Genomic DNA, 24737 nt, shown 5'->3' with positions numbered 1-24737 from the left:
CTAATGTTTTATAGGTCGTGTTCCCCGGCTCAGGTGTGGCATGCATCAACCAATGGTTGCATGCCACGTCATTGACTGTGCCGTTGGGCACCAGGCTGCTATAACATATGTGGTTAGCTGATACATTAAAATACCTATCCAGGCGTCGCAATGCCTGCGCAGAGGAACGTGCCCATAATCTCTCTCTCCCTCTGCCCCCCTCTAGATGATGAGACGGATGGTCCCACTCTGTCTGACGCTAAGTGGAGTCAGATCCTGGCCCCTCCGGCCCACTTCCTATCTCTGAACCCTGCCCTGGCTTTGACCCCTGACCCAAGGGACGGGGACAGTCCCCTCCCCTTCAAGACCCTCCCGGCCCCCGACCCGTCCTCTAGCGAATCCCAGGGGCCTGACACCAAACGCCACCCAGCTGCCAAGCCTCCGTCCTGGGGAGAGGAGAGGCCGGACCGCCCTGCGGACGTCCACAGCCCGCCGCTCCCCCAACCCAACATCGGTAAGCTGGTGGGGGGTGAGGAGGGCTTGTCTCCCCCTGTGCCGGCTTCCTCTAGCCCCCCTCCTTACCACCTCCTAGCCCTGGAGAACGGCTGCTCCTCTACCAGCCCCTCTAGTCCAGCCAGCCCTGCCCTCAACGGGCTCAGTGAAGAACCCTGCGAGGGTAACCATACAAGGGTGACCCCTGTTAACCCTTCAAACCACCACCAGCCCCCCGCCCCCTCTGACCCACGTCCCGATGCCCCTGTGGAGGGTAGGGGCGGGGAGAGGAGTGGTGGAAGCTCCCACATTAGTCAAACACACTTTACCCATGAGGAGAAGCTGGGAGGGGACAGACGGGTAGCAGTAGAGGAGTCAAACCCCCGGCTGGAGCCAGAGAGCGCTTGGGCTGGGTCACCCATACAGGAGAGTGGCAGAGAGGAGGCTGAAATGTCTGGGGGACAGTCACAGGACACTGGGGAGAGAGGACAGAGGACGGGAGGCTGGAGAGGAGGAGAACAGGGGGAAGCCTCTGGGGAGAGAGGACAGAGGACGGGAGGCTGGAGAGGGGGAGAACAGGGGGAAGCCTCTGGGGAGAGAGGACAGAATGAAGGGAGGATGGAGGGACTGAGAGGGAGGAAAAAGGAGTGTAGGAAGTCTTCTCAGAAGGAGAAGAAAGGAGAGATGGCGAAGAGGGGAGGTCAGGATGGAGAGATGTCTCTCACCAACGGCCTGGCTACTACAGGAGGACGAGAGGAGAGGGGGAGCAGAGCGGAGGGGGAGGGCTGGTCTCTCACCCCTCCCCCCTCCAAGGAGGACTCCGTAACAGAGGAGAAGGAGATGGAGGAGAGCAAGCAAGAGAAGGAAGGAGGAGGAGGTGGTAGCTCTTTCCCCTCCAAACTCAACAACAGTCGTTTGCAGCCGGTGAGCTTGCCGTTCGGCGGGGCACGTCCTAAACAGCCGGTCAGTCTCAAACTCCAGATCCCCCGGCCCCTATACGAACAGGTCCAGAACCAGCTAGAACCTTCTGCCAACACCGCCGGCAGCATTACCAGTGGCGGCAAGAACAAGAACCTTGAAAACCGTGGCAGCGCCGAAGTCACGGATACGGCAACTGTAGTTGCCTTGGGCGACCCTGGTGGTGGTGGTGGTGGTGGTGTTGTGAAGGGGAAGTTGCTAAGCGGGGAGTGTCAGACATCGTCGTTGGGCCTGGTGGTGGCGTCAGAGAGCAGCCCGGATAACGACTTTCAGGCAGGGCAGCACCACCAGGGGGCTCTGCCCAGGAAACAGCTCTCCTCCCTGGGGGATGTGGCCCCTGTGTGGGTCCCTGACTCCCAGGCTCCAGTCTGTATGAAGTGTGAGGCCCGCTTCACCTTCACCAAGAGGAGGCATCACTGCAGGGCCTGTGGAAAGGTGGGTGTAGTCTATACAGCAGGGCTCTTTAGAGGTACCGTTCTGGAGGTTTTCACTCACTCAGATCTTGATTTTTGTTGTTCTAATAAAACAAAGTAGTAACATCAGTAGCCATTCTAGTAGCAGTGTCAACAATTTAAATCATCTTTGAACCAAAACTTCAAATGTATGATACTTGGCTAGATTAGGAAATGCAGTAAAGATACTGACACGGTGTAGGGTTGTGTTGGGCTAACGGACTGCACTGAGACACGCCTACACTGCTGTGGACTAACCAAACACCTGCTTCATTTCCCAAGGTGGCACACACACTGTAGTGGCTATGGCCAGATGGAATGGAGTGGTGGGTGTGGCTATGGCCAGATGGAATGGTGGGTGTGTCTATGGCCAGATGTAATGGAGTGGTGGGTGTGTCTATGGCCAGAGGTAATATAATGGTGGGTGTGTCTATGGCCAGATGCAGTGGTGGGTGTGGCTATGGCCAGATGTAATGGAATGGTGGGTGTGTCTATGGCCAGATGTAATGGAGTGGTGGGTGTGTCTATGGCCAGAGGTAATGTAGTGGTGGGTGTGTCTATGGCCAGAGGTAATGTAGTGGTGGGTGTGTCTATGGCCAGAGGTAATGGAGTGGTGGGTGTGTCTATGGCCAGATGTAATGGAGTGGTGGGTGTGTCTATGGCCAGATGTAATGTAGTGGTGGGTGTGTCTATGGCCAGATATAATGTAGTGGTGGGTGTGTCTATGGCCAGAGGTAATGTAGTGGTGGGTGTGTCTATGGCCAGAGGTAATGTAGTGGTGGGTGTGTCTATGGCCAGATGTAATGTAGTGGTGGGTGTGTCTATGGCTAGAGTTAATGTAATGGTGGGTGTGTCTATGGCTAGAGGTAATGTAGTGGTGGGTGTGTCTATGGCTAGAGTTAATGTAATGGTGGGTGTGTCTATGGCTAGAGGTAATGTAGTGGTGGGTGTGTCTATGGCCAGATGTAATGTAGTGGTGGGTGTGTCTATGGCCAGAGGTAATGTAGTGGTGGGTGTGTCTATGGCTAGAGGTAATGGGGTGGTGGGTGTGTCTATGGCCAGATGTAATGTAGTGGTGGGTGTGTCTATGGCCAGATGGAATGGAATGGTGGGTGTGTCTATGGCCAGATGTAATGGAGTGGTGGGTGTGTCTATGGCCAGATGTAATGGAGTGGTGGGTGTGTCTATGGCCAGATGTAATGGAGTGGTGGGTGTGTCTATGGCCAGATGTAATGGAGTGGTGGGTGTGTCTATGGCCAGATGTAATGGAGTGGTGGGTGTGTCCCCAGGTGTAATGTAGTGGTGGGTGTGTCTATGGCCAGATGTAATGGAGTGGTGGGTGTGTCTATGGCCAGATGTAATGGAGTGGTGGGTGTGTCCCCAGGTGTAATGTAGTGGTGGGTGTGTCTATGGCTAGAGGTAATGTAATGGTGGGTGTGTCTATGGCTAGAGGTAATGTAATGGTGGGTGTGTCTATGGCCAGATGTAATGTAATGGTGGGTGTGTCTATGGCCAGATGTAATGTAGTGGTGGGTGTGTCTATGGCCAGAGGTAATGTAGTGGTGGCTGTGGCTATGGCCAGATGTAATGTAGTGGTGGGTGTGTCTATGGCCAGATGGAATGTAGTGGTGGGTGTGTCTATGGATAGACGTAATGTAGTGGTGGGTGTGTCTATGGCCAGAGGTAATGTAGTGGTGGGTGTTTGTCTCCAGGTGTTCTGTAGTGGTGGGTGTGTCTATGGCCAGAGGTAATGTAGTGGTGGGTGTGTCTATGGCCAGAGGTAATGTAGTGGTGGGTGTTTGTCTCCAGGTGTTCTGTAGTGGTGGGTGTGTCTATGGCCAGATGTAATGTAGTGGTGGGTGTGTCTATGGCCAGATGTTCTGTAGTGGTGGGTGTGTCTATGGCCAGAGGTAATGTAGTGGTGGGTGTGTCTATGGCCAGAGGTAATGTAGTGGTGGGTGTGTCTATGGCCAGAGGTAATGTAGTGGTGGGTGTGTGTCTCCAGAGGTAATGTAGTGGTGGGTGTGTGTCCCCAGGTGTTCTGTGCTGCCTGCTGCAGCCTGAGGAGCAGACTGATCTACATGGACAGGAAGGAGGCCAGAGTCTGCATCATCTGTCACTCTGCCCTACTGAGTGGTGAGTCACTATTACTACACAGATCTAGGATCGGCTTACTCCATCCCGTTCATAACTTTAACCATTAGATACTGACTTAACCACAGATCTAGGATCGGCTTACTCCATCCCGTTCATAACTTTAACCATTAGATACTGACTTAACCACAGATCTAGGATCGGCTTACTCCATCCCGTTCATAACTTTAACCATTAGATACTGACTTAACCACAGATCTAGGATCGGCTTACTCCATCCCGTTCATAACTTTAACCATTAGATACTGACTTAACCACAGATCTAGGATCGGCTTACTCCATCCCGTTCATAACTTTAACCATTAGATACTGACTTAACCACAGATCTAGGATCGGCTTACTCCATCCCGTTCATAACTTTAACCATTAGATACTGACTTAACCACAGATCTAGGATCGGCTTACTCCATCCCGTTCATAACTTTAACCATTAGATACTGACTTAACCACAGATCTAGGATCGGCTTACTCCATCCCGTTCATAACTTTAACCATTAGATACTGACTTAACCACAGATCTAGGATCGGCTTACTCCATCCCGTTCAACTTTAACCATTAGATACTGACTTAACCACAGATCTAGGATCGGCTTACTCCATCCCGCTCATAACTTTAACCATTAGATACTGACTTAACCACAGATCTAGGATCGGCTTACTCCATCCCGTTCATAACTTTAACCATTAGATACTGACTTAACCACAGATCTAGGATCGGCCTTACTCCATCCCTGCTCATAACTTTAACCATTAGATACTGACTTAACCACAGATCTAGGATCGGGCTTACTCCATCCCGTTCATAACTTTAACCATTAGATACTGACTTAACCACAGATCTAGGATCGGGCTTACTCCATCCCGTTCATAACTTTAACCATTAGATACTGACTTAACCACAGATCTAGGATCGGGCTTACTCCATCCCGTTCATAACTTTAACCATTAGATACTGACTTAACCACAGATCTAGGATCGGGCTTACTCCATCCCGTTCATAACTTTAACCATTAGATACTGACTTAACCACAGATCTAGGATCGGGCTTACTCCATCCCGTTCATAACTTTAACCATTAGATACTGACTTAACCACAGATCTAGGATCGACACTCCATCCCGTTCATAACTTTAACCATTAGATACTGACTTAACCACAGATCTAGGATCGGCTTACTCCATCCCGTTCATAACTTTAACCATTAGATACTGACTTAACCACAGATCTAGGATCGGCTTACTCCATCCCGTTCATAACTTTAACCATTAGATACTGACTTAACCACAGATCTAGGATCGAACACTCCATCCCGTTCATAACTTTAACCATTAGATACTGACTTAACCACAGATCTAGGATCGGCTTACTCCATCCCGTTCATAACTTTAACCATTAGATACTGACTTAACCACAGATCTAGGATCGGCTTACTCCATCCCGTTCATAACTTTAACCATTAGATACTGACTTAACCACAGATCTAGGATCGGCTTACTCCATCCCGTTCATAACTTTAACCATTAGATACTGACTTAACCACAGATCTAGGATCAGCTTACTCCACCTCAATCATAACCAATGTTCCCTCTAAGCTGCGCGCCCCCCCAGGACTGCCTCGTAGAAGAAAGACCAGCCCGCGCAGAGACGCACGAGATTTAACTTCACTCAACTTTTACTAGTTGGCCCTGTTAGTTATATCTCATTTTTGGTCAGCAATGGGGGAGTGGTTGCTTCCTACAAGAGCACAAAACGTGTACAGTGGGGAAAAAAGTATTTAGTCAGCCACCAATTGTGCAAGTTCTCCCACTTAAAAAGATGAGAGAGGCCTGTAATTTTCATCATAGGTACACGTCAACTATGACAGACAAAATGAGAAGAAAAAATCCAGAAAATCACATTGTATGATTTTTTATGAATTTATTTGCAAATTATGGTGGAAAATAAGTATTTGGTCAATAACAAAAGTTTCTCAATACTTTGTTATATACCCTTTGTTGGCAATGACACAGGTCAAACGTTTTCTGTAAGTCTTCACAAGGTTTTCACACACTGTTGCTGGTATTTTGGCCCATTCCTCCATGCAGATCTCCTCTAGAGCAGTGATGTTTTGGGGCTGTCGCTGGGCAACACGGACTTTCAACTCCCTCCAAAGATTTTCTATGGGGTTGAGATCTGGAGACTGGCTAGGCCACTCCAGGACCTTGAAATGCTTCTTACGAAGCCACTCCTTCGTTGCCCGGGCGGTGTGTTTGGGATCATTGTCATGCTGAAAGACACAGCCACGTTTCATCTTCAATGCCCTTGCTGATGGAAGGAGGTTTTCACTCAAAATCTCACGATACATGGCCCCATTCATTCTTTCCTTTACACGGATCAGTCGTCCTGGTCCCTTTGCAGAAAAACAGCCCCAAAGAATGATGTTTCCACCCCCATGCTTCACAGTAGGTATGGTGTTCTTTGGATGCAACTCAGCATTCTTTGTCCTCCAAACACGACGAGTTGAGTTTTTACCAAAAAGTTCTATTTTGGTTTCATCTGACCATATGACATTCTCCCATTCCTCTTCTGGATCATCCAAATGCACTCTAGCAAACTTCATACGGGCCTGGACATGTACTGGCTTAAGCAGGGGGACACGCACTGCAGGATTTGAGTCCCTGGCGGCGTAGTGTGTTACTGATGGTAGGCTTTGTTACTTTGGTCCCAGCTCTCTGCAGGTCATTCACTAGGTCCCCCCGTGTGGTTCTGGGATTTTTGCTCACCGTTCTTGTGATCATTTTGACCCCACGGGGTGAGATCTTGCGTGGAGCCCCAGATCGAGGGAGATTATCAGTGGTCTTGTATGTCTTCCATTTCCTAATAATTGCTCCCACAGTTGATTTCTTCAAACCAAGCTGCTTACCTATTGCAGATTCAGTCTTCCCAGCCTGGTGCAGGTCTACAATTTTGTTTCTGGTGTCCTTTGACAGCTCTTTGGTCTTGGCCATAGTGGAGTTTGGAGTGTGACTGTTTGAGGTTGTGGACAGGTGTATTTTATACTGATAACAAGTTCAAACAGGTGCCATTAATACAGGTAACGAGTGGAGGACAGGGGAGCCTCTTAAAGAAGAAGTTACAGGTCTGTGAGAGCCAGAAATCTTGTTTGTTTGTAGGTGACCAAATACTTATTTTCCACCATAATTTGCAAATAAATTCATTAAAAATCCTACAATGTGATTTTCTGGATTTTTTTCCCTCATTTTGTCTGTCATAGTTGACGTGTACCTATGATGAAAATTACAGGCCTCTCTCATCTTTTTAAGTGGGAGAACTTGCACAATTGGTGGCTGACTAAATACTTTTTTCCCCCACTGTACATTTCTAGCTTTCTTTGTAAAGAGCTTTTTTTTCTTGTCTTAAAGGGGCAGTGTTGTATTTTGAGACAGGCTTGACTAAGCTAAGAAGCCAGAAGGTGGAGGCTAGCAAAACATTTTTTGGGGTTTAAGTGGTTGCTTGCGTCAAACAACACAATACAACAACGTGTTCAGTCACCTACTTGTCTGAACAGGTTCATGTCAAGCCCTGCATGTGTTCATAGAATCTCATGGAATGTAGACCTACGTTGAACACAACACATTGGCTGCTACTGTAGGCTTAATGACAGAACAGCTATTTCCGTGTTAAAATGTTATGGGATGCATTTACTCCATTGTTTTTGATGGTAGGCCACTCTGGTAGGCTTACATGTATGATCAAATGGCCACTGTAACTTAAGGTGGGTACAGCCTCAGTGTTCACAGTAAACGTGCAACAGAATTTTCTCAACCTTCACGTTTGCGCTCAGGGAACAATGATCATAACCTCAACCATTAGTCACTGCTACAGACAAGCTCACTCCATCCAAATCTGCTACACAGATCTCGGATCAGTTTACTCCATCCCTTTTCTAACTTTAACCATTAGGATGTAAACACAATACTCATCCTAGATCAGCATCTAGAATCGACCTCATTTGCCTTTGGTTGGGGTTTGGGTCTTGTTACGTTTCCAGGTAAAACTTCTGGCCCTAGTTCTAGGGCATAGCATTGCTCTGCTGACGGCATACCCAGATCCTAATCTTGTAGATCTATAATTATGGTATTTAATTTGATCCTATATCGGTCTTCGCACTATATTGATCTTGATCAAGTATCTTTTATCAATCCTAATTTGATCCTAGATCAACCTGATCCTATATCTCCCTAGATCAACCTGATCCTATATCTCCCTAGATCAACCTGATCCTATATCTCCCTAGATCAACCTGATCCTATATCTCCCTAGATCAACCTGATCCTAGATCAACCTGATTCTAGATCAACCTGATCCTATATATCTCCCTAGATCAACCTGATCCTATATATCTCCCTAGATAAACCTGATCCTATATATCTCCTAGATAAACCCGATCCTATACGTCTCCCTAGATCAACCTGATCCTATACGTCTCCCTAGATCAACCTGATCCTATACGTCTCCCTAGATCAACCTGATCCTATATATCTCCCTAGATCAACCTGATCCTATATATCTCCCTAGATCAACCTGATCCTATATATCTCCCTAGATCAACCTGATCCTATATATCTCCCTAGATCAACCTGATCCTATATATCTCCCTAGATCAACCTGATCCTATATATCTCCTAGATCAACCTGATCCTATATATCTCCCTAGATCAACCTGATCCTATATCTCCTAGATCAACCTGATCCTATATATCTCCTAGATCAACCTGATCCTATATATCTATGTACACACTACATGACCAAAATTATGTGTACAAGAGTCAAGAGTGTGCAAAGCTGTCATCAAGGCGAAGGGTGGCTACTTTGAAGAATCTAAAGTCAAAAATATATTTTGATTTGTTTAACTCGTTTTTTTAGTTACTACATGATTCCATATGTGTTATTTCATAGTTTTGATGTCTTCACTATTATTCTACAATGTAGAAAATAGTAAAAATAAAGAAAAACCCTTGAATGAGTAGGCGTGTCCAAACTTTTGACCGGTAGTGTGTGTGTATCAAATCCTGTTTATCTCCCTCTGTCAAACCTATATCGATGTTGTTCCTCCGTCTCTCTCTGCCCTCAGCTCATTCGTGGGAGGGTACGTGTGGCGGGTCTAACCCGAGTCCTAACCCCAACAACCCAGCAGAGTACTGCAGTACCATCCCACCTCTGCAGCAGGTCCAAGCCTCAGGGGCGCTGGCCTCCCTTCCCACTGTCATGGTCCCTGTGGGGGTCCCTAAAACTCCCGGCTCAGAGGGTAACCATCTCCCATACACACACCTGTTATAACTTTTCCTCTCACCCTCTCTTCGGGTTAGTTTTTCCTCTCACCCTCTCTTCGGGTTAGTTTTTCCTCTCACCCTCTCTTCGGGTTAGTTTTTCCTCTCACCCTCTCTTCGGGTTAGTTTTTCCTCTCACCCTCTCTTCGGGTTAGTTTTTCCTCTCACCCTCTCTTCGGGTTAGTTTTTCCTCTCACCCTCTCTTAGGGTTAGTTTTTACTCTCACCCTCTCTTCGGGTTAGTTTTTACTCTCACCCTCTCTTCGGGTTAGTTTTTCCTCTCACCCTCTCTTCGGGTTAGTTTTTACTTTTCCTCTCACCCTCTCTTCGGGTTAGTTTTTACTCTGGTTTCGTCCTCTTTGTTTCTGTGGTAAATATTTACCAACAGTATCCTGTGGTGTCTGTGCGTCACAGGGTCCCTCGCGCGTGAGCAGAGGAGGGTGTGGTTTGCAGACGGGATCCTACCCAATGGGGAAGCAGCGGAATCCCCCAAGCCCCACTCGCAATGTTCCAACAAATTCTCTGCTGCTGATTCGTCAGAGGTACGGTTGGCACCACAGGTCTAAAAGTCTTATTGTTGAAGAGGAACTTTAGAAAAAGTCTAGCATTTACAGTTTAGAATTGATATTCTGAGGTTGGTTGATAGTCCTGATGTCAGGAGCTGGGTTGGCATTGACTGACTACGATTGGGAGGAAACCCACAGCAGGGCAAGTTGTCACTGGATTGACCTTAGCCAAGAGATATATGTGTTTAACCCTATGCTAAGATAGTCTGGCTGACACCAGCTCTCAAAGTCTTCCTGATTTGAGAGTTTGGAACGGCTGCTTTGATGATAATGAAAGGCTGTGCCCTCAGACTTCAAGGCGGCACCCTACGCTGGTTGGATATCCCTGTTTAGAATATAACTTATCATGTTGTTTTACATAGGACCGCCCCAGCCCTTGCATTTACAGCCAGCCCTTCCAAGATAAGCAAACACACACTGTATCTCGCTAGCTAGCACAAACCTTCGGAGGTTGGACATGGTTTGCTGCTAGCATCATGACTAGGGCGTGTAAATCAAAACGTTACAACAACTCTTCTACGCTAAAACGAGTTTTACTTAGGCTAGCTAGCCTAGCTAACTTTAGTTTGGCTTGTTTACCTCTCTAGGAGGGCTCTTCTACGCTAAAACAAGTTTTACTTAGGCTAGCTAGCCTAGCTAACTTTAGTTTGGCTTGTTTACCTCTCTAGGAGGGCTCTTCTACGCTAAAACGAGTTTTACTTAGGCTAGCTAGCCTAGCTAACCTTAGTTTGGCTTGTTTACCTCTCTAGGAGGGCTCTTCTACACTAAAACGAGTGACATATTAGACAACTGCAAACTGTTCAACGTTACCATCTTGTGGCTAGCAAGTAGCAACTAACATTACCGAGCATGGCTAACGCTAGCTAGCAGTTGTTCAGCCCATAGAAAGCCAGCCACTTAGTCGTGTCCACCCGCTAAAGGCGATCAAGCTATCAGAATTGGCAAGACCGCCAATACATCCTCCACTCACACAAAGGCTCAAAAATGTTTCAAGTTGCTCCTATTTTAATTCAATCCCTAAATTGGTCATTACTATGTGGCTGTGTAGTCCATCTCCTTTTCAGAAAGCTCCATCTGTTTTTTTCCCCCCCACAGTTTTACATAGGCTAGCCTAGCCTAGCTAACTTTAGTTTGGCTTGTTTACCTCTCTAGGAGGGCTTGGCAAATTGATGTGCATATGAGAACCAATCCAAAAGTTTCTCAAAATTTGAGCTAACCTCCCCTTTTACAAGCCCAAGTTACCAGTTAGTAGACCAGTGAGTCACAGCTCGCTGTGTAGGCACGTGGGTCGCGCGTCAGCCAGACAAGTGCTAAAAGTTTCTCGAATGAAAAGCATTTCGAATGTACACTGAACAAAAATATAAACGTAACATGTAAAGTGTTGGTCCCATGTTTCATCAGCTGAAATAAAAGATCCCAGACAATTTCCATATACACAAAAAGCTTATTTCTCTCAAATTTTGTTCACATTTGTCCTTTGCCAAGATAATCCATCCACCTGACAGGTGTGGCATATCAAGAAGCTGATTAAACAGCATGATCATTACACAGGTGCACCTTGTGCTGGGGACAATAAAAGGTCACTCTAAAATGTGCAGTTTTGTCACAAAACACAATGCCACAGATGTCTCAAGTTTTGAGGGAGCGTGCAATTGGCATGCTGATTGCAGGAATATCCACCAGAGCTGTTGCTAGAGAATTGAATGTTCATTTCTCTACCAACGTCGTTTTAGAGAATTTGGCAGGACGTCCAACCGGCCTCACAACCGCAGACCACGTGTAACCACGCCAGCCCAGGACCTCAACATCCAGGTTCTTCACCTCCGGAATCGTCTGAGATCAGCCACCCGGACAGCTGATGAAACTGTGGGTTTGGACAACTGAAGAATTTCTGCACAAACCGTCAGAAACCGTCTCAGGGAAGCTCATCTGCGTGCTCGTCGTCCTCACCAGGGTCTTGACCTGACTGCAGTTCGGCGTCGTAACCGCCTTCAGTGGGACAATGCTCACCTTCGATGGCCACCAGCACGGCTGGAGAAGTGTGTTCTTCACGGATTAATCCCGGTTTCAACTGTACCGGGCAGATGGTAGACAGCGTGTATGACGTCGTGTGGGCGAGCGGTTTGCTGTTGTCAACATTGTGAACATTGTGAACAGTGTCCCCCATGGTGGCGGTGGGGTTATGGTATGGGCAGCCATAAGCTATGGACAATGAACACAAATGCATTTATCGATGGCAATTTGAATGCACTGAGATATGCACTGAGATACCATGACGAGTTCCTGAGGCCCATTGTCGTGCCATTCATCCGCCGCCATCACCTCATGCTGTTTCAGCATGATAATGCACGGCCCCATGTCGCAAGGATCTGTACACAATTCCTGGAAGCTGAAAATGTCCCAGTTCTTCCATGGCCTACATACTCACCAGACATGCCACACATTGCCACACATTGAGCATGTTTGGGATGCTCTGGATCAACGTGTACGACAGCGTACAAAAAAGATTTGGCATGGGTCCTCAGATCCTCAAAAAGTTATACAGCTGCACCATCGAGAGCATCCTGACTGGTTGCATCGCCGCCTGGTATGGCAACTGCTCGGCCTCCGACCGCAAGGCACTACAGAGGGTAGTGCGTGCGGCACAGTACATCACTGGGGCCTGAGCTCCCTGCCATCCAGGACCTCTATACCAGGCCGTGTCCCCTACTCAAAGTCATAGACTGCTCTCTGCTACCGCACGGCAAGCGGTACCGGAGCGCCAAGTCTAGGACCAAAAGGCTCCTTAACAGCTTCTAACCCCAAGACATCAGACTGCTCTCTGCTACCGCACGGCAAGCGGTACCGGAGCGCCAAGTCTAGGACCAAAAGGCTCCTTAACAGCTTCTAACCCCAAGCCATCAGACTGCTCTCTGCTACCGCACGGCAAGCGGTACCGGAGCGCCAAGTCTAGGTCCAAAAGGCTCCTTAACAGCTTCTACCCTCAAGCCATCAGACTTCTGAACAATTAATCAAGTGGCCACCCAGACTAACAGCGTTGACCTCCATTATTTTATTTATATCTATTATATTATATATTCTATTATTAGCTCAACATACACACACACACACACGGACACACACAACACACAAACATGCATATTGACGCCACACACACATTTACATTCCTCCACACTCTTCACACGCTGCTACTCTCTGTTTATTATCTATCCTAGTCACTTTACCCCTAGCTACATGGACAGTGGGGAGAACAATTATTTGATACACTGCCAATTTTGCAGGTTTTCCTACTTACAAAAGCATGTAGAGGTCATTGTTATTTTTATTGTCACTATTTTTCCTTCAGTTTATTTAGCAGATTTTTCTGTTGGTTATGGGCTTGTAAGTAAGCATTTCACAGTAAGGTCTACACCGGTTGTATTCGGCAAATTTGATTTGAAAAATAAATTGCATTTCAACCCATCTCTGACACACACACACACACAATTTTAAAATTTTAGTCATTTAGCAGACGCTCTTATCCAGTGTGACTTACTGGAACAATTAGGGTTAAGTGCCTTGCTCAAGGGCACATCGACAGATTTCTCACATAGTCGGCTCAGGGATTCGAACCAGGGACCTTTCGGTTACTGGCCCAACGCTCTTAAGGGCAAGGCCCCCTGCCACACTTTATTTACTGAATGTGAAGGGGAATCTGCCCGTGACGGTAATGATCATTTAACTGTAGTGTTCTAGAATGTTTTCTATCACAGTTTTTACAACCATTCACAGCAGAGATCTGTCCACTTCACCAGTCTCGACAACTACCACTCTAACCCTCCTCCCTCCAGGCGTCGTCCCCTGCCCCTGCAGCCCCAGTGGGAAGCCCTGTCGGCAGCTCGGTCAGTCTAATTCCGGAGGACGGCCTTCCACCCATCCTCACCTCCACCGGAGTTAAAGGAGGTACGGGAGGACACAGCACAGGTGCTTGACCTCACCCATCCTCACCTCACTGTCCATCATGCTGTGTGTGTGTGTGTGGGTCTGCTTTCTTGTCCACTGTCCATGTAGCAAGCTGGGAGGGGTGTGGGGCTGGGGGTACCTGTCCATAGGGTGGCGTTGAAGCTGTGTTTTCCTCCCACCCCCCCCAGACTATGCGGTGGAGGAGCGTCCCTCTGAGATCATTCTGATGCAGCAGCTGGAGGAAGGAGGTCCTGACCCGCTGGTCTTTGTGCTTAATGCCAACCTGCTGGCCATGGTCAAACTGGTCAACTGTGAGTTCACATCTTCTCCACTCTCGTAGGTCTGAATTAGTCCCTGATTAGAAGGAGAAAATAAACCTGAGTGTTTAGCCCTCCAGGACTGTTATTGAATAGCCCTGCTATACACTATACATTATCTAACCCCCTCTCCCCCTACGCTACAGTATCTAACCCCCTCTCCCCTCCCCCTACACTACAGTATCTAACCCCCTCTCCCCCTACGCTACAGTATCTAACCCCCTCTCCCCCTACGCTACACAGTATCTAACCCCCTCTCCCCCTACGCTACAGTATCTAACCCCCTCTCCTCTCCCCCTACGCTACAGTATCTAACCCCCTCCTCTCCCCCTACGCTACAGTATCTAACCCCCTCTCCCCTACGCTACAGTATCTAACCCCCTCTCCCCTACGCTACAGTATCTAACCCCTCTCCTCTCCCCCTACGCTACAGTATCTAACCCCCTCTGCCCCTACGCCACAGTATCTAACCCCCTCTCCCCTACGCTACAGTATCTAACCCCTCTCCTCTCCCCCTACGCTACAGTATCCAACCCCCTCTCCCCCTACGCTACAGTATCTAACCCCTCTCCTCTGCCCCTACGCTACAGTATCTAACCCCCCTCTCCCCCTACGCTACAGTATCTAACCCCCTCTCCTCTCCCCCCTACGCTACAGTATCTAACCCCTCTCCCCCCTACGCTACAGTATCTAACCCCCTCTCCCCCCTACGCTACAGTATCTAACCCCCTCTCCTCTCCCCCTACGCTACAGTATCTAACCCCCTCTCCCCCTACGCTACAGTATCTAACCCCCTCTCCTCTCCCCCTACGCTACAGTATCTAACCCCCTCTCCTCTCCCCCTACGCTACATTATCTAACCCCCTCTGCCCCTACGCTACACAGTATCTAACCCCCTCTCCCCCTACGCTACAGTATCTAACCCCCTCTCCCCCTACGCTACAGTATCTAACCCCCTCTCCCCTACGCTACAGTATCTAACCCCCTCTCCCCCTACGCTACAGTATCTAACCCCCTACGCTACACAGTATCTAAATCTAACCCCCTCTGCCCCTACGCTACAGTATCTAACCCCTCTCCCCCTACGCTACAGTATCTAACCCCCTCTCCCCCTACGCTACAGTATCTAACCCCCTACGCTACACAGTATCTAAATCTAACCCCCTCTCCCCCTACGCTACACAGTATCTAACCCCCTCTCCCCCTACGCTACAGTATCTAACCCCCTCTCCCCCTACGCTACAGTATCTAACCCCCCTACGCACAGTATCTAACCCCCTCACGCTACAGTATCTAACCCCCTCTCCCCCTACGCTACAGTATCTAACCCCCCTCTCTCTCCCCTACGCTACAGTATCTAACCCCCCTACGCTACACAGTATCTAAATCTAACCCCCTCTGCCCCTACGCTACAGTATCTAACCCCCTCTCCCCCTACGCTACAGTATCTAACCCCCTCTCCCCCTACGCTACAGTATCTAACCCCCTCTCCCCCCCTACGCTACAGTATCTAACCCCCTCTCCCCCTACGCTACAGTATCTAACCCCCTCTGCCCCTACGCTACAGTATCTAACCCCCTCTCCCCCTACGCTACAGTATCTAACCCCCTCTCCCCCTACGCTACAGTATCTAACCCCCTCTCCCCCTACGCTACAGTATCTAACCCCCCTCTCCCCCTACGCTACAGTATCTAACCCCCCTCTCCCCCTACGCTACAGTATCTAACCCCTCTCTGCCCCTACGCTACAGTATCTAACCCCCTCTCCCCCCTACGCTACAGTATCTAACCCCTCTCCCCTCACGCTACACAGTATCTAACCCCCTCTCCCCCTACGCTACAGTATCTAACCCCCTCTCCCCCTACGCTACACAGTATCTAACCCCCTCTCCCCCTACGCTACAGTACCTAACCCCCTCTCCTCCTACGCTACAGTATCTAACCCCCTCTGCCCCTACGCTACAGTACCTAACCCCCTCTCCCCCTACGCTACAGTATCTAACCCCCACTCTGGTGTCCCTTCTCCCCTTGTAGACGTAAACAGGAAGTGTTGGTATGTGACCAGTAAGGGGATGCATGCAGTGGGCCAGGCTGAGGTGGTGGTGCTGCTGCAGTGTCTGCCTGACGAGAAGAGCATCCCCAAAGACCTCTTCAGCCACTTCGTACAGCTCTACCAGGAGGCCCTCACAGGTTAGTTGAACATACTGTACCTCCATCAGGAGGCCCTCACAGATTAGTATAATATACCTCCATCAGGAGGCCCTCACAGGTTAGTATAATATACCTCCATCAGGAGGCCCTCACAGGTTAGTTGAACATACTGTACCTCCATCAGGAGGCCCTCACAGATTAGTATAATATACCTCCATCAGGAGGCCCTCACAGGTTAGTATAATATACCTCCATCAGGAGGCCCTCACAGGTTAGTATAATATACCTCCATCAGGAGGCCCTCACAGGTTAGTATAATATACCTCCATCAGGAGGCCCTCACAGGTTAGTATAATATACCTCTACCAGGAGGCCCTCACAGGTTAGTATAATATACCTCCATCAGGAGGCCCTCACAGGTTAGTATAATATACCTCCATCAGGAGGCCCTCACAGGTTAGTATAATATACCTCCATCAGGAGGCCCTCACAGGTTAGTATAATATACCTCCATCAGGAGGCCCTCACAGGTTAGTATAATATACCTCCATCAGGAGGCCCTCACAGGTTAGTATAATATACCTCCATCAGGAGGCCCTCACAGGTTAGTATAATATACCTCCATCAGGAGGCCCTCACAGGTTAGTATAATATACACTCCATCAGGAGGCCCTCACAGGTTAGTATAATATACCTCCATCAGGAGGCCCTCACAGGTTAGTATAATATACCTCCATCAGGAGGCCCTCACAGGTTAGTATAATATACCTCCATCAGGGAGGCCCTCACAGGTTAGTATAATATACCTCCATCAGGAGGCCCCTCACAGGTTAGTATAATATACCTCCATCAGGAGGCCCTCACAGGTTAGTATAATATACCTCCATCAGGAGGCCCTCACAGGTTAGTATAATATACCTCCATCAGGAGGCCATCACAGGTTAGTATAATATACCTCCATCAGGAGGCCCTCACAGGTTAGTATAATATACCTCCATCAGGAGGCCCTCACAGGTTAGTATAATATACCTCCACCAGGAGGCCTTCACAGGTATAATAAGATCAGTATGCTACCTCAACCAGGAAGCCTACTTAGATGATATTATACAGCATTGCCAGGAGGCACTCATGGGGAACTGTAGGTGTTAGAGGTCTAGAGGTGAGTTGATCAATCCCAGCCAGGTTACCTTCACAGAAACAAGGCTACTGCCTGGAAACAAGGCTACTGCCTGGAAACAAGGCTACTGCCTGGAAACAAGGCTACTGCCTCTAAGCCACTGAATGGTGTGGCTCGACCTCGTCAGGAAATACAGTCTAAACATTTAGTGTCCTGTTGTAAGGCTGTAGTGTCCCACTACGGTTCTCTGTATGCGTCCCAAATGGCACCCTATTCCCTATATAGTGCACTACTTTAGACCAGAGCCCCTGTGGGACCTGGACAAAACAAGTGCACTACGTAGGGAATAGGTTGCCATTTTGGACACGACCTCTGTCTCACCACTCCACGACCTCTGTCTCACCACTCCACGACCTCTGTCTCACCACTCCACGACCTCTGTCTCACCACTCCACGACCTCTGTCTCACCACTCCACGACCTCTGTCTCACCACTCCACGACCTCTGTCTCACCACTCCACGACCTCTGTCTCACCACTCCACGACCTCTGTCTCACCACTCCACGACCTCTGTCTCACCACTCCACGACCTCTGTCTCACCACTCCACGACCTCTGTCTCACCACTCCACCTTACGCTGCGGTTAAAAAAAAATATTGTTTGATGTGTCTGTGCCTCAGGCTGTGGCAACACCAGGGAAACTCAACAGGCTGGGGAATGACAGACATATTGTCTGTGTCTCAGCAACACCAGGGAAACTCAACAGGCTGGGGAATGACAGACATATTGTCTGTGTCTCAGCAACACCAGGGAAACTCAACAGGCTGGGGAATGACAGACATATTGTCTGTTCTCAGCAACACCAGGGAAACTCAACAGGCTGGGGAATGACAGACATATTGTCTGTGTCTCTGCAACACCAGGGAAACTCAACAGGCTGGGGAATGACAGACATATTGTCTGTGTCTCTGCAACACCAGGGAAACTCAACAGGCTGGGGAATGACAGACATATTGTCTGTGTCTCTGCAACACCAGGGAAACTCAACAGGCTGGGGAATGACAGACATATTGTCTGTGTCTCTGCAACACCAGGGAAACTCAACAGGCTGGGGAATGACAGACATATTGTCTGTGTCTCTGCAACACCAGGGAAACTCAACAGGCTGGGGAATGACAGACATATTGTCTGTGTCTCTGCAACACCAGGGAAACTCAACAGGCTGGGGAATGACAGACATATTGTCTGTGTCTCTGCAACACCAGGGAAACTCAACAGGCTGGGGAATGACAGACATATTGTCTGTGTCTCTGCAACACCAGGGAAACTCAACAGGCTGGGGAATGACAGACATATTGTCTGTGTCTCTGCAACACCAGGGAAACTCAACAGGCTGGGGAATGACAGACATATTGTCTGTGTCTCTGCAACACCAGGGAAACTCAACAGGCTGGGGAATGACAGACATATTGTCTGTGTCTCAGCAACACCAGGGAAACTCAACAGGCTGGGGAATGACAGACATATTGTCTGTGTCTCTGCAACACCAGGGAAACTCAACAGGCTGGGGAATGACAGACATATTGTCTGTGTCTCTGCAACACCAGGGGAACTCAACAGGCTGGGGAATGACAGACATATTGTCTGTGTCTCTGCAACACCAGGGAAACTCAACAGGCTGGGGAATGACAGACATATTGTCTGTGTCTCAGCAACACCAGGGGAACTCAACAGGCTGGGGAATGACAGACATATTGTCTGTGTCTCTGCTGGTTTAGTCATCAGTCAGTCAGTACGGTGATGGAGCAAAATGCTACATCGTCTTCCTTAGCAGTTCTAGTGTTGTGTATTATCTAAATCGGGCCTGCCCAACCTTCTTCCTAGAGAGATACACCATCTTGTAGGTTTTAACTCCAACCCTGTTCCTGGAGAGCTACCATCCTGTACAGTGCCTTCAGAAAGTATTCATACCCCTTGACTTATTCTACATTCTGTTGTGTTTCAGCCTGAATTCAAAATGGATTAAATATATTTTGTTTCTCACCCATCTACACACACAATACCCCATTATGACAAAGTGGAAACAAGGGAAAACATTTATTGAAAATTAAATACAGAAATGTCTTAAGTATTCACACCCCTGAGTCAATACTTTGTAGAATAACCTTTGGCAGCGATTACAGCTGTGAGTCTTTCTGGGTAAGTCTAAGAGTTTTCCGCACCTGGATTCTGCAACATTTGCCCATTTTATTCTTTTCAAATTTCTGCAAGCTCTGTCAAATTGGTTGTTGATCATTCCTAGACAGCCGTTTTCAGGTCTTGCCATAGATTTTCAAGCAGATTTAAGTCAAAACTGTAACTCGGGTCACTCCAGAGTATATTTGGCCTTGTGTTTTAGGATATTGTCCTGCTGAAAGGTGAATTAATATCCCAGTGTCTGGTGGAAAGCAGACATAACCAGGTTTTCCTCTAGGATTTTGCCTGTGCTTAGCTCCATTCCGTTTATTTTTTATCCCAAAAAAATCTCCAGTCCTTAACAATTACAAGCATACCCATAACATGATGCAGCCACAACCATGCTTGAAAATATGGAGAGTGGTACTCGGTAATGTATTGGATTGGATTTTCCCCAAACATAAAGCTTTGTATTCAGGACAAAAAGTGAATTGCTTTGACACGTTTTTTTGCAGTTTTACTTTAGTGTCTTGTTGCAAACAGGATGCATGTTTTGGAATATTTTTATTCTGTGCAGGCTTCCTTCTTTTCACTCTGTCATTTAGGGTAGTATTGTGGAGTAACTACAATGTTGTTGATCCATCCTCAGTTTTCTCCTATCACTGACATTAATCTCTTTAACTGTTTTAAAGTCACCATTGGCCTCATGGTGAAATCCCTGAGCGGTTTCCTTCCATTCCGGCAACTGAGTTAGGAAGGACGCCTGTATCTTTGTAGTGACTGGGTGTATTGATACACCATCCAAAGTGTAATTAATAACTTCACCATGCTCAAAGGGATATTCAATGTCTGCTTTTTTATTTTTACCCATCTACCAATAGATGCCCTTCTTTGCGAGGCATTGGATAACCTCCCTGGTCTTTGTGATTGAATCTGTGTTTGAAATTCACTGTTTGACTGAGGGACCTTACAGATAATTGTATGTGTGGGGTACAGAGATGAGGTAGTCATAAACTCATGTTAAACACTATTATTGCACACAGAGTGAGTCCATGCATCTTATTGTGTCACTTGTTAAGCGCATTTGTACTCCTGAACTTGTTTAGGCTTGCCATAACAAAGGGTTGAATACTAATTGACTCAAAACATTTCAGCTTTTAATTTGTAAAAAATGTCAAACATCATTTCACTTTGACATTGTGGGGTATTGTGTGTAGGCCAGTGACGACAAAATCTAAATTTAATCACATTTTAAATTTAGGCTGTAACAACAAAATGGGGAAACGGTCAAGGGGTGTGAATACTTTCTGAAGGCACTGTAGTTTTTAACTTTTGCCTTATTCCTGGAAAAATACCATCCTGTAGGTTTTAACTCCAGCCCTCTTCCCGGAGATCTATCTAGCTAGTTTGCCTAATATTATTTAGCAGGGATCTTACAGTAGCTAGTCAGTTGGAGTTGAAACGTTATTGAAAGCAAGCTGGTAACATGCATCAAACATGTCGTCAGGTTTACTTGATTATGAGCTAGCTAGCTAACGCTAGCTAATGTAGCACATGGGAATGTGTGAAACTTCCTCCTCAGCCTGAAGTGTCTGACCATAGCACTGGGACCATAGCACTGGGACCATAGCACTGGGACCATAGCACTGGGACCATAGCACTGGGACCATAGCACTGGGACCATAGCACTGGTTCCAATCCAAGAGCCAATACCGTTTAGGGAACTCCAGCCGTTTTTTAATTTGTTGGATGACCTGAAAACAGCTCTTTGGCACTTGGATTGGAACCGGTGCTTTGGTCAGATGACCTGAAAACAGAGCTCTTTGGCCATGCACACCAGTGGTGGGTTTGGCGTCTAAAAAAAGATGCATATTCAGAAAAGAACCCCATCCCTTCTGTAAAATATGACGGTGGATCTTTGATGTTATGGACTGTTTTTCTCCTACTGGTCCTGGGGCCTTGTTAAGGTCAACGGCAACATGAGCTTTACCCAGTACCGGGACTTTATAACCAAAAACCTTGTCGCCTCTGCCAGCAGGCTGAAACTTGGCTGCAAGTGACTCTTCCAGCAAGACGATAGTCCCAAGCACACGTCAAAATCCACAAAGAAATTGTTAATTGACCACAAAATCAACATTTTGCAATGGCCACCTCAGTCTCCGGACTTGAATCCCATTGAAAACCTGTGGTTTGAATTAAGAGGGCAGTCCATAAGCGCAGATGAAGGATATCAAGCATCTGGAAAGATTCTGCATGGAGGAATGGTCAAAGATCCCTCCCAATGTGTTCTCCCAGCTCATGTGGTCCTCTGTAGCTCAGCTGGTAGAGCACGGCGCTTGTAACGCCAAGGTAGTGGGTTCGATCCCCGGGACCACCCATACACAAAAAAATGTATGCACGCATGACTGTAAGTCGCTTTGGATAAAAGCGTCTGCTAAATGGCATATTATTATTATTATTATTATTATTATTATTATTATTATTATTATTATAAAACATTTTAGAAAAAGGCTCAGTGCAGTTATTCTTTTGGGGTGAGGTATTGAAAACGGGTGACAATAATTTACAGTGAACATCTTAGGGAGGGGACTAGGCATGCACCACTCAGTTCACTCCTTAATTGCTAAATAAAAGGTGTTTTAAAATTCAAACACTTCTCTCCCCTCCCCTCTCTAGGTAACGTTCTGACACACCTGGGCCACTCGTTCCCCTCTCCCCTCCTCTTCCTCTCCCCTCCTCTTCCTCTCTCCTCCTCTTCTCTCCTCATCACCTCTCCGCTTCCTCTCCTCCTCCCTCCAGGTAACATTCTTCTCTCCTCCTCTCTCCAGGTAAGGTCCTGACCCACCTGGGCCACTCGTTCTTCACCCAGAGTTTCCTGGGCAGCAGGGAGCATGGAGGGTTCCTCTACGTCTCCCCGTCCTTCCAGGCCCTCCAGGACCTGATGCTCCCCAACCCCCCCTACCTGTTTGGGGTGTTGCTGCAGAAGTGGGAGACCCCCTGGGCCAAGACGTTCCCCATCAGGCTCATGCTGCGGCTGGGCGCCGAGTACAGATGTGAGTACGAAGGGATCGCGTTGTTGTTTTGGGTTATGTTTTTGGCTTGTTAGAACAGAAATTGTAATTACATCAATCAGTGGTTTTAATAATAATAATAATAATAATAATAAGCCATTTAGCAGACGCTTTTATCCAAAGCGACTTAGTCATGTGTGCATACATTTTTACGTATGGGTGGTCCCGGGGATCGAACCCACTACCCTGGCGTTACAAGCGCGGTGCTCTACCAGCTGAGATACAGAGGACGTGTTTAACACAGGGCTATGTTTTTTTTTCTGATATGTTTCAGTCTACCCCTGTCCTCTGTTCAGTGTGAGGTTCAGAAAACCCCTCTTTGGAGAGACCGGCCACACCATCATGAACCTGCTAGCGGTAACAACTGGTCTTTTCTGCCTCTGAGTCTTTTAATGATTTTAGTATTTTGTTTACTTTCTGATTTTATATATTTTTATTTTGTTTCTTGTCTTTTTGCCTCTGAATGTTTACATGTCTTGTGATGACGTGCAGGACTTCCGTAACTACCAGTACACGTTGCCCATGGTGAAGGGCCTGGTGGTGGACATGGAGGTGAAGAAGACCTGCATCAAGATCCCCAGCAACCGATACAACGAGGTGAGGCTCTCAACCAATCATATTACTTGGCAGTGGGGCTCAGCCAATCAGATTCCTCCTCAGGGGGAGCTCAACCAATCACTAACCCTCCCACCACTACACTATATCTGACTGGGTTAATAACTCCTCTTACCACTATATCTGACTGGGTTAATAACTCCTCTTACCACTATATCTGACTGGTTAATAACTCCTCTTACCACTACACTATATCTGACTGGGTTAATAACTCCTCTTACCACTACACTATATCTGACTGGGTTAATAACTCCTCTTACCACTACACTATATCTGACTGGTTAATAACTCCTCTCACCACTACACTATATCTGACTGGGTTAATAACTCCTCTTACCACTACACTATATCTGACTGGTTAATAACTCCTCTTACCACTACACTATATCTGACTGGGTTAATAACTCCTCTTACCACTACACTATATCTGACTGGGTTAATAACTCCTCTTACCACTATATCTGACTGGGTTAATAACTCCTCTTACCACTATATCTGACTGGTTAATAACTCCTCTTACCACTACACTATATCTTACTGGGTTAATAACTCCTCTTACCACTACACTATATCTGACTGGGTTAATAACTCCTCTTACCACTACACTATATCTGACTGGTTAATAACTCCTCTTACCACTACACTATATCTGACTGGGTTAATAACTCCTCTTACCACTATATCTGACTGGTTAATAACTCCTCTTACCACTACACTATATCTGACTGGGTTAATAACTCCTCTTACCACTACACTATATCTGACTGGGTTAATAACTCCTCTTACCACTACACTATATCTGACTGGTTAATAACTCCTCTTACCACTACACTATATCTGACTGGTTAATAACTCCTCTTACCACTACACTATATCTGAATGGTTAATAACTCCTCTTACCACTACACTATATCTGACTGGGTTAATAACTCCTCTTACCACTACACTATATCTGACTGGTTAATAACTCCTCTTACCACTACACTATATCTGACTGGGTAAATAACCCCTCTTACCACTTTATCTGACTGGTTAATAACTCCTCTTACCACTATACTATATCTGACTGGGTTAATAACTCCTCTTACCACTACACTATATCTGACTGGTTAATAACTCCTCTTACCACTACACTATATCTGACTGGGTTAATAACTCCTCTTACCACTACACTATATCTGACTGGGTTAATAACTCCTCTTACCACTACACTATATCTGACTGGGTTAATAACTCCTCTTACCACTACACTATATCTGACTGGGTTAATAACTCCTCTTACCACTACACTATATCTGACTGGTTAATAACTCCTCTTACCACTACACTATATCTGACTGGGTTAATAACTCCTCTTACCACTACACTATATCTGACTGGGTTAATAACTCCTCTTACCACTACACTATATCTGACTGGGT

General features: G+C 47.1%; 1 protein-coding gene across 1 annotated transcript in view; it reads left to right on the top strand.

The window, feature by feature from the left end:
* Nucleotides 1-24737, top strand: part of LOC121563733 (zinc finger FYVE domain-containing protein 9-like) — a 64266-nt gene that overhangs the window by 21452 nt on the left and 18077 nt on the right. The window contains exons 4-13 of the mRNA XM_045206047.1: nucleotides 206-1884; nucleotides 3938-4037; nucleotides 9169-9342; nucleotides 9778-9905; nucleotides 13760-13871; nucleotides 14060-14182; nucleotides 16222-16377; nucleotides 22459-22683; nucleotides 22976-23058; nucleotides 23194-23298. Coding sequence (XP_045061982.1) covers nucleotides 206-1884; nucleotides 3938-4037; nucleotides 9169-9342; nucleotides 9778-9905; nucleotides 13760-13871; nucleotides 14060-14182; nucleotides 16222-16377; nucleotides 22459-22683; nucleotides 22976-23058; nucleotides 23194-23298 — 2885 coding nt within the window. The remainder of the gene's footprint in view (nucleotides 1-205; nucleotides 1885-3937; nucleotides 4038-9168; nucleotides 9343-9777; nucleotides 9906-13759; nucleotides 13872-14059; nucleotides 14183-16221; nucleotides 16378-22458; nucleotides 22684-22975; nucleotides 23059-23193; nucleotides 23299-24737) is intronic.

The sequence above is a fragment of the Coregonus clupeaformis genome, chromosome 21, assembly GCF_020615455.1.
Source record: "Coregonus clupeaformis isolate EN_2021a chromosome 21, ASM2061545v1, whole genome shotgun sequence".
NCBI classification, from domain to species: Eukaryota; Metazoa; Chordata; class Actinopteri; order Salmoniformes; family Salmonidae; genus Coregonus; species Coregonus clupeaformis.
This window is presented reverse-complemented; position numbering and strand designations above follow the sequence as displayed.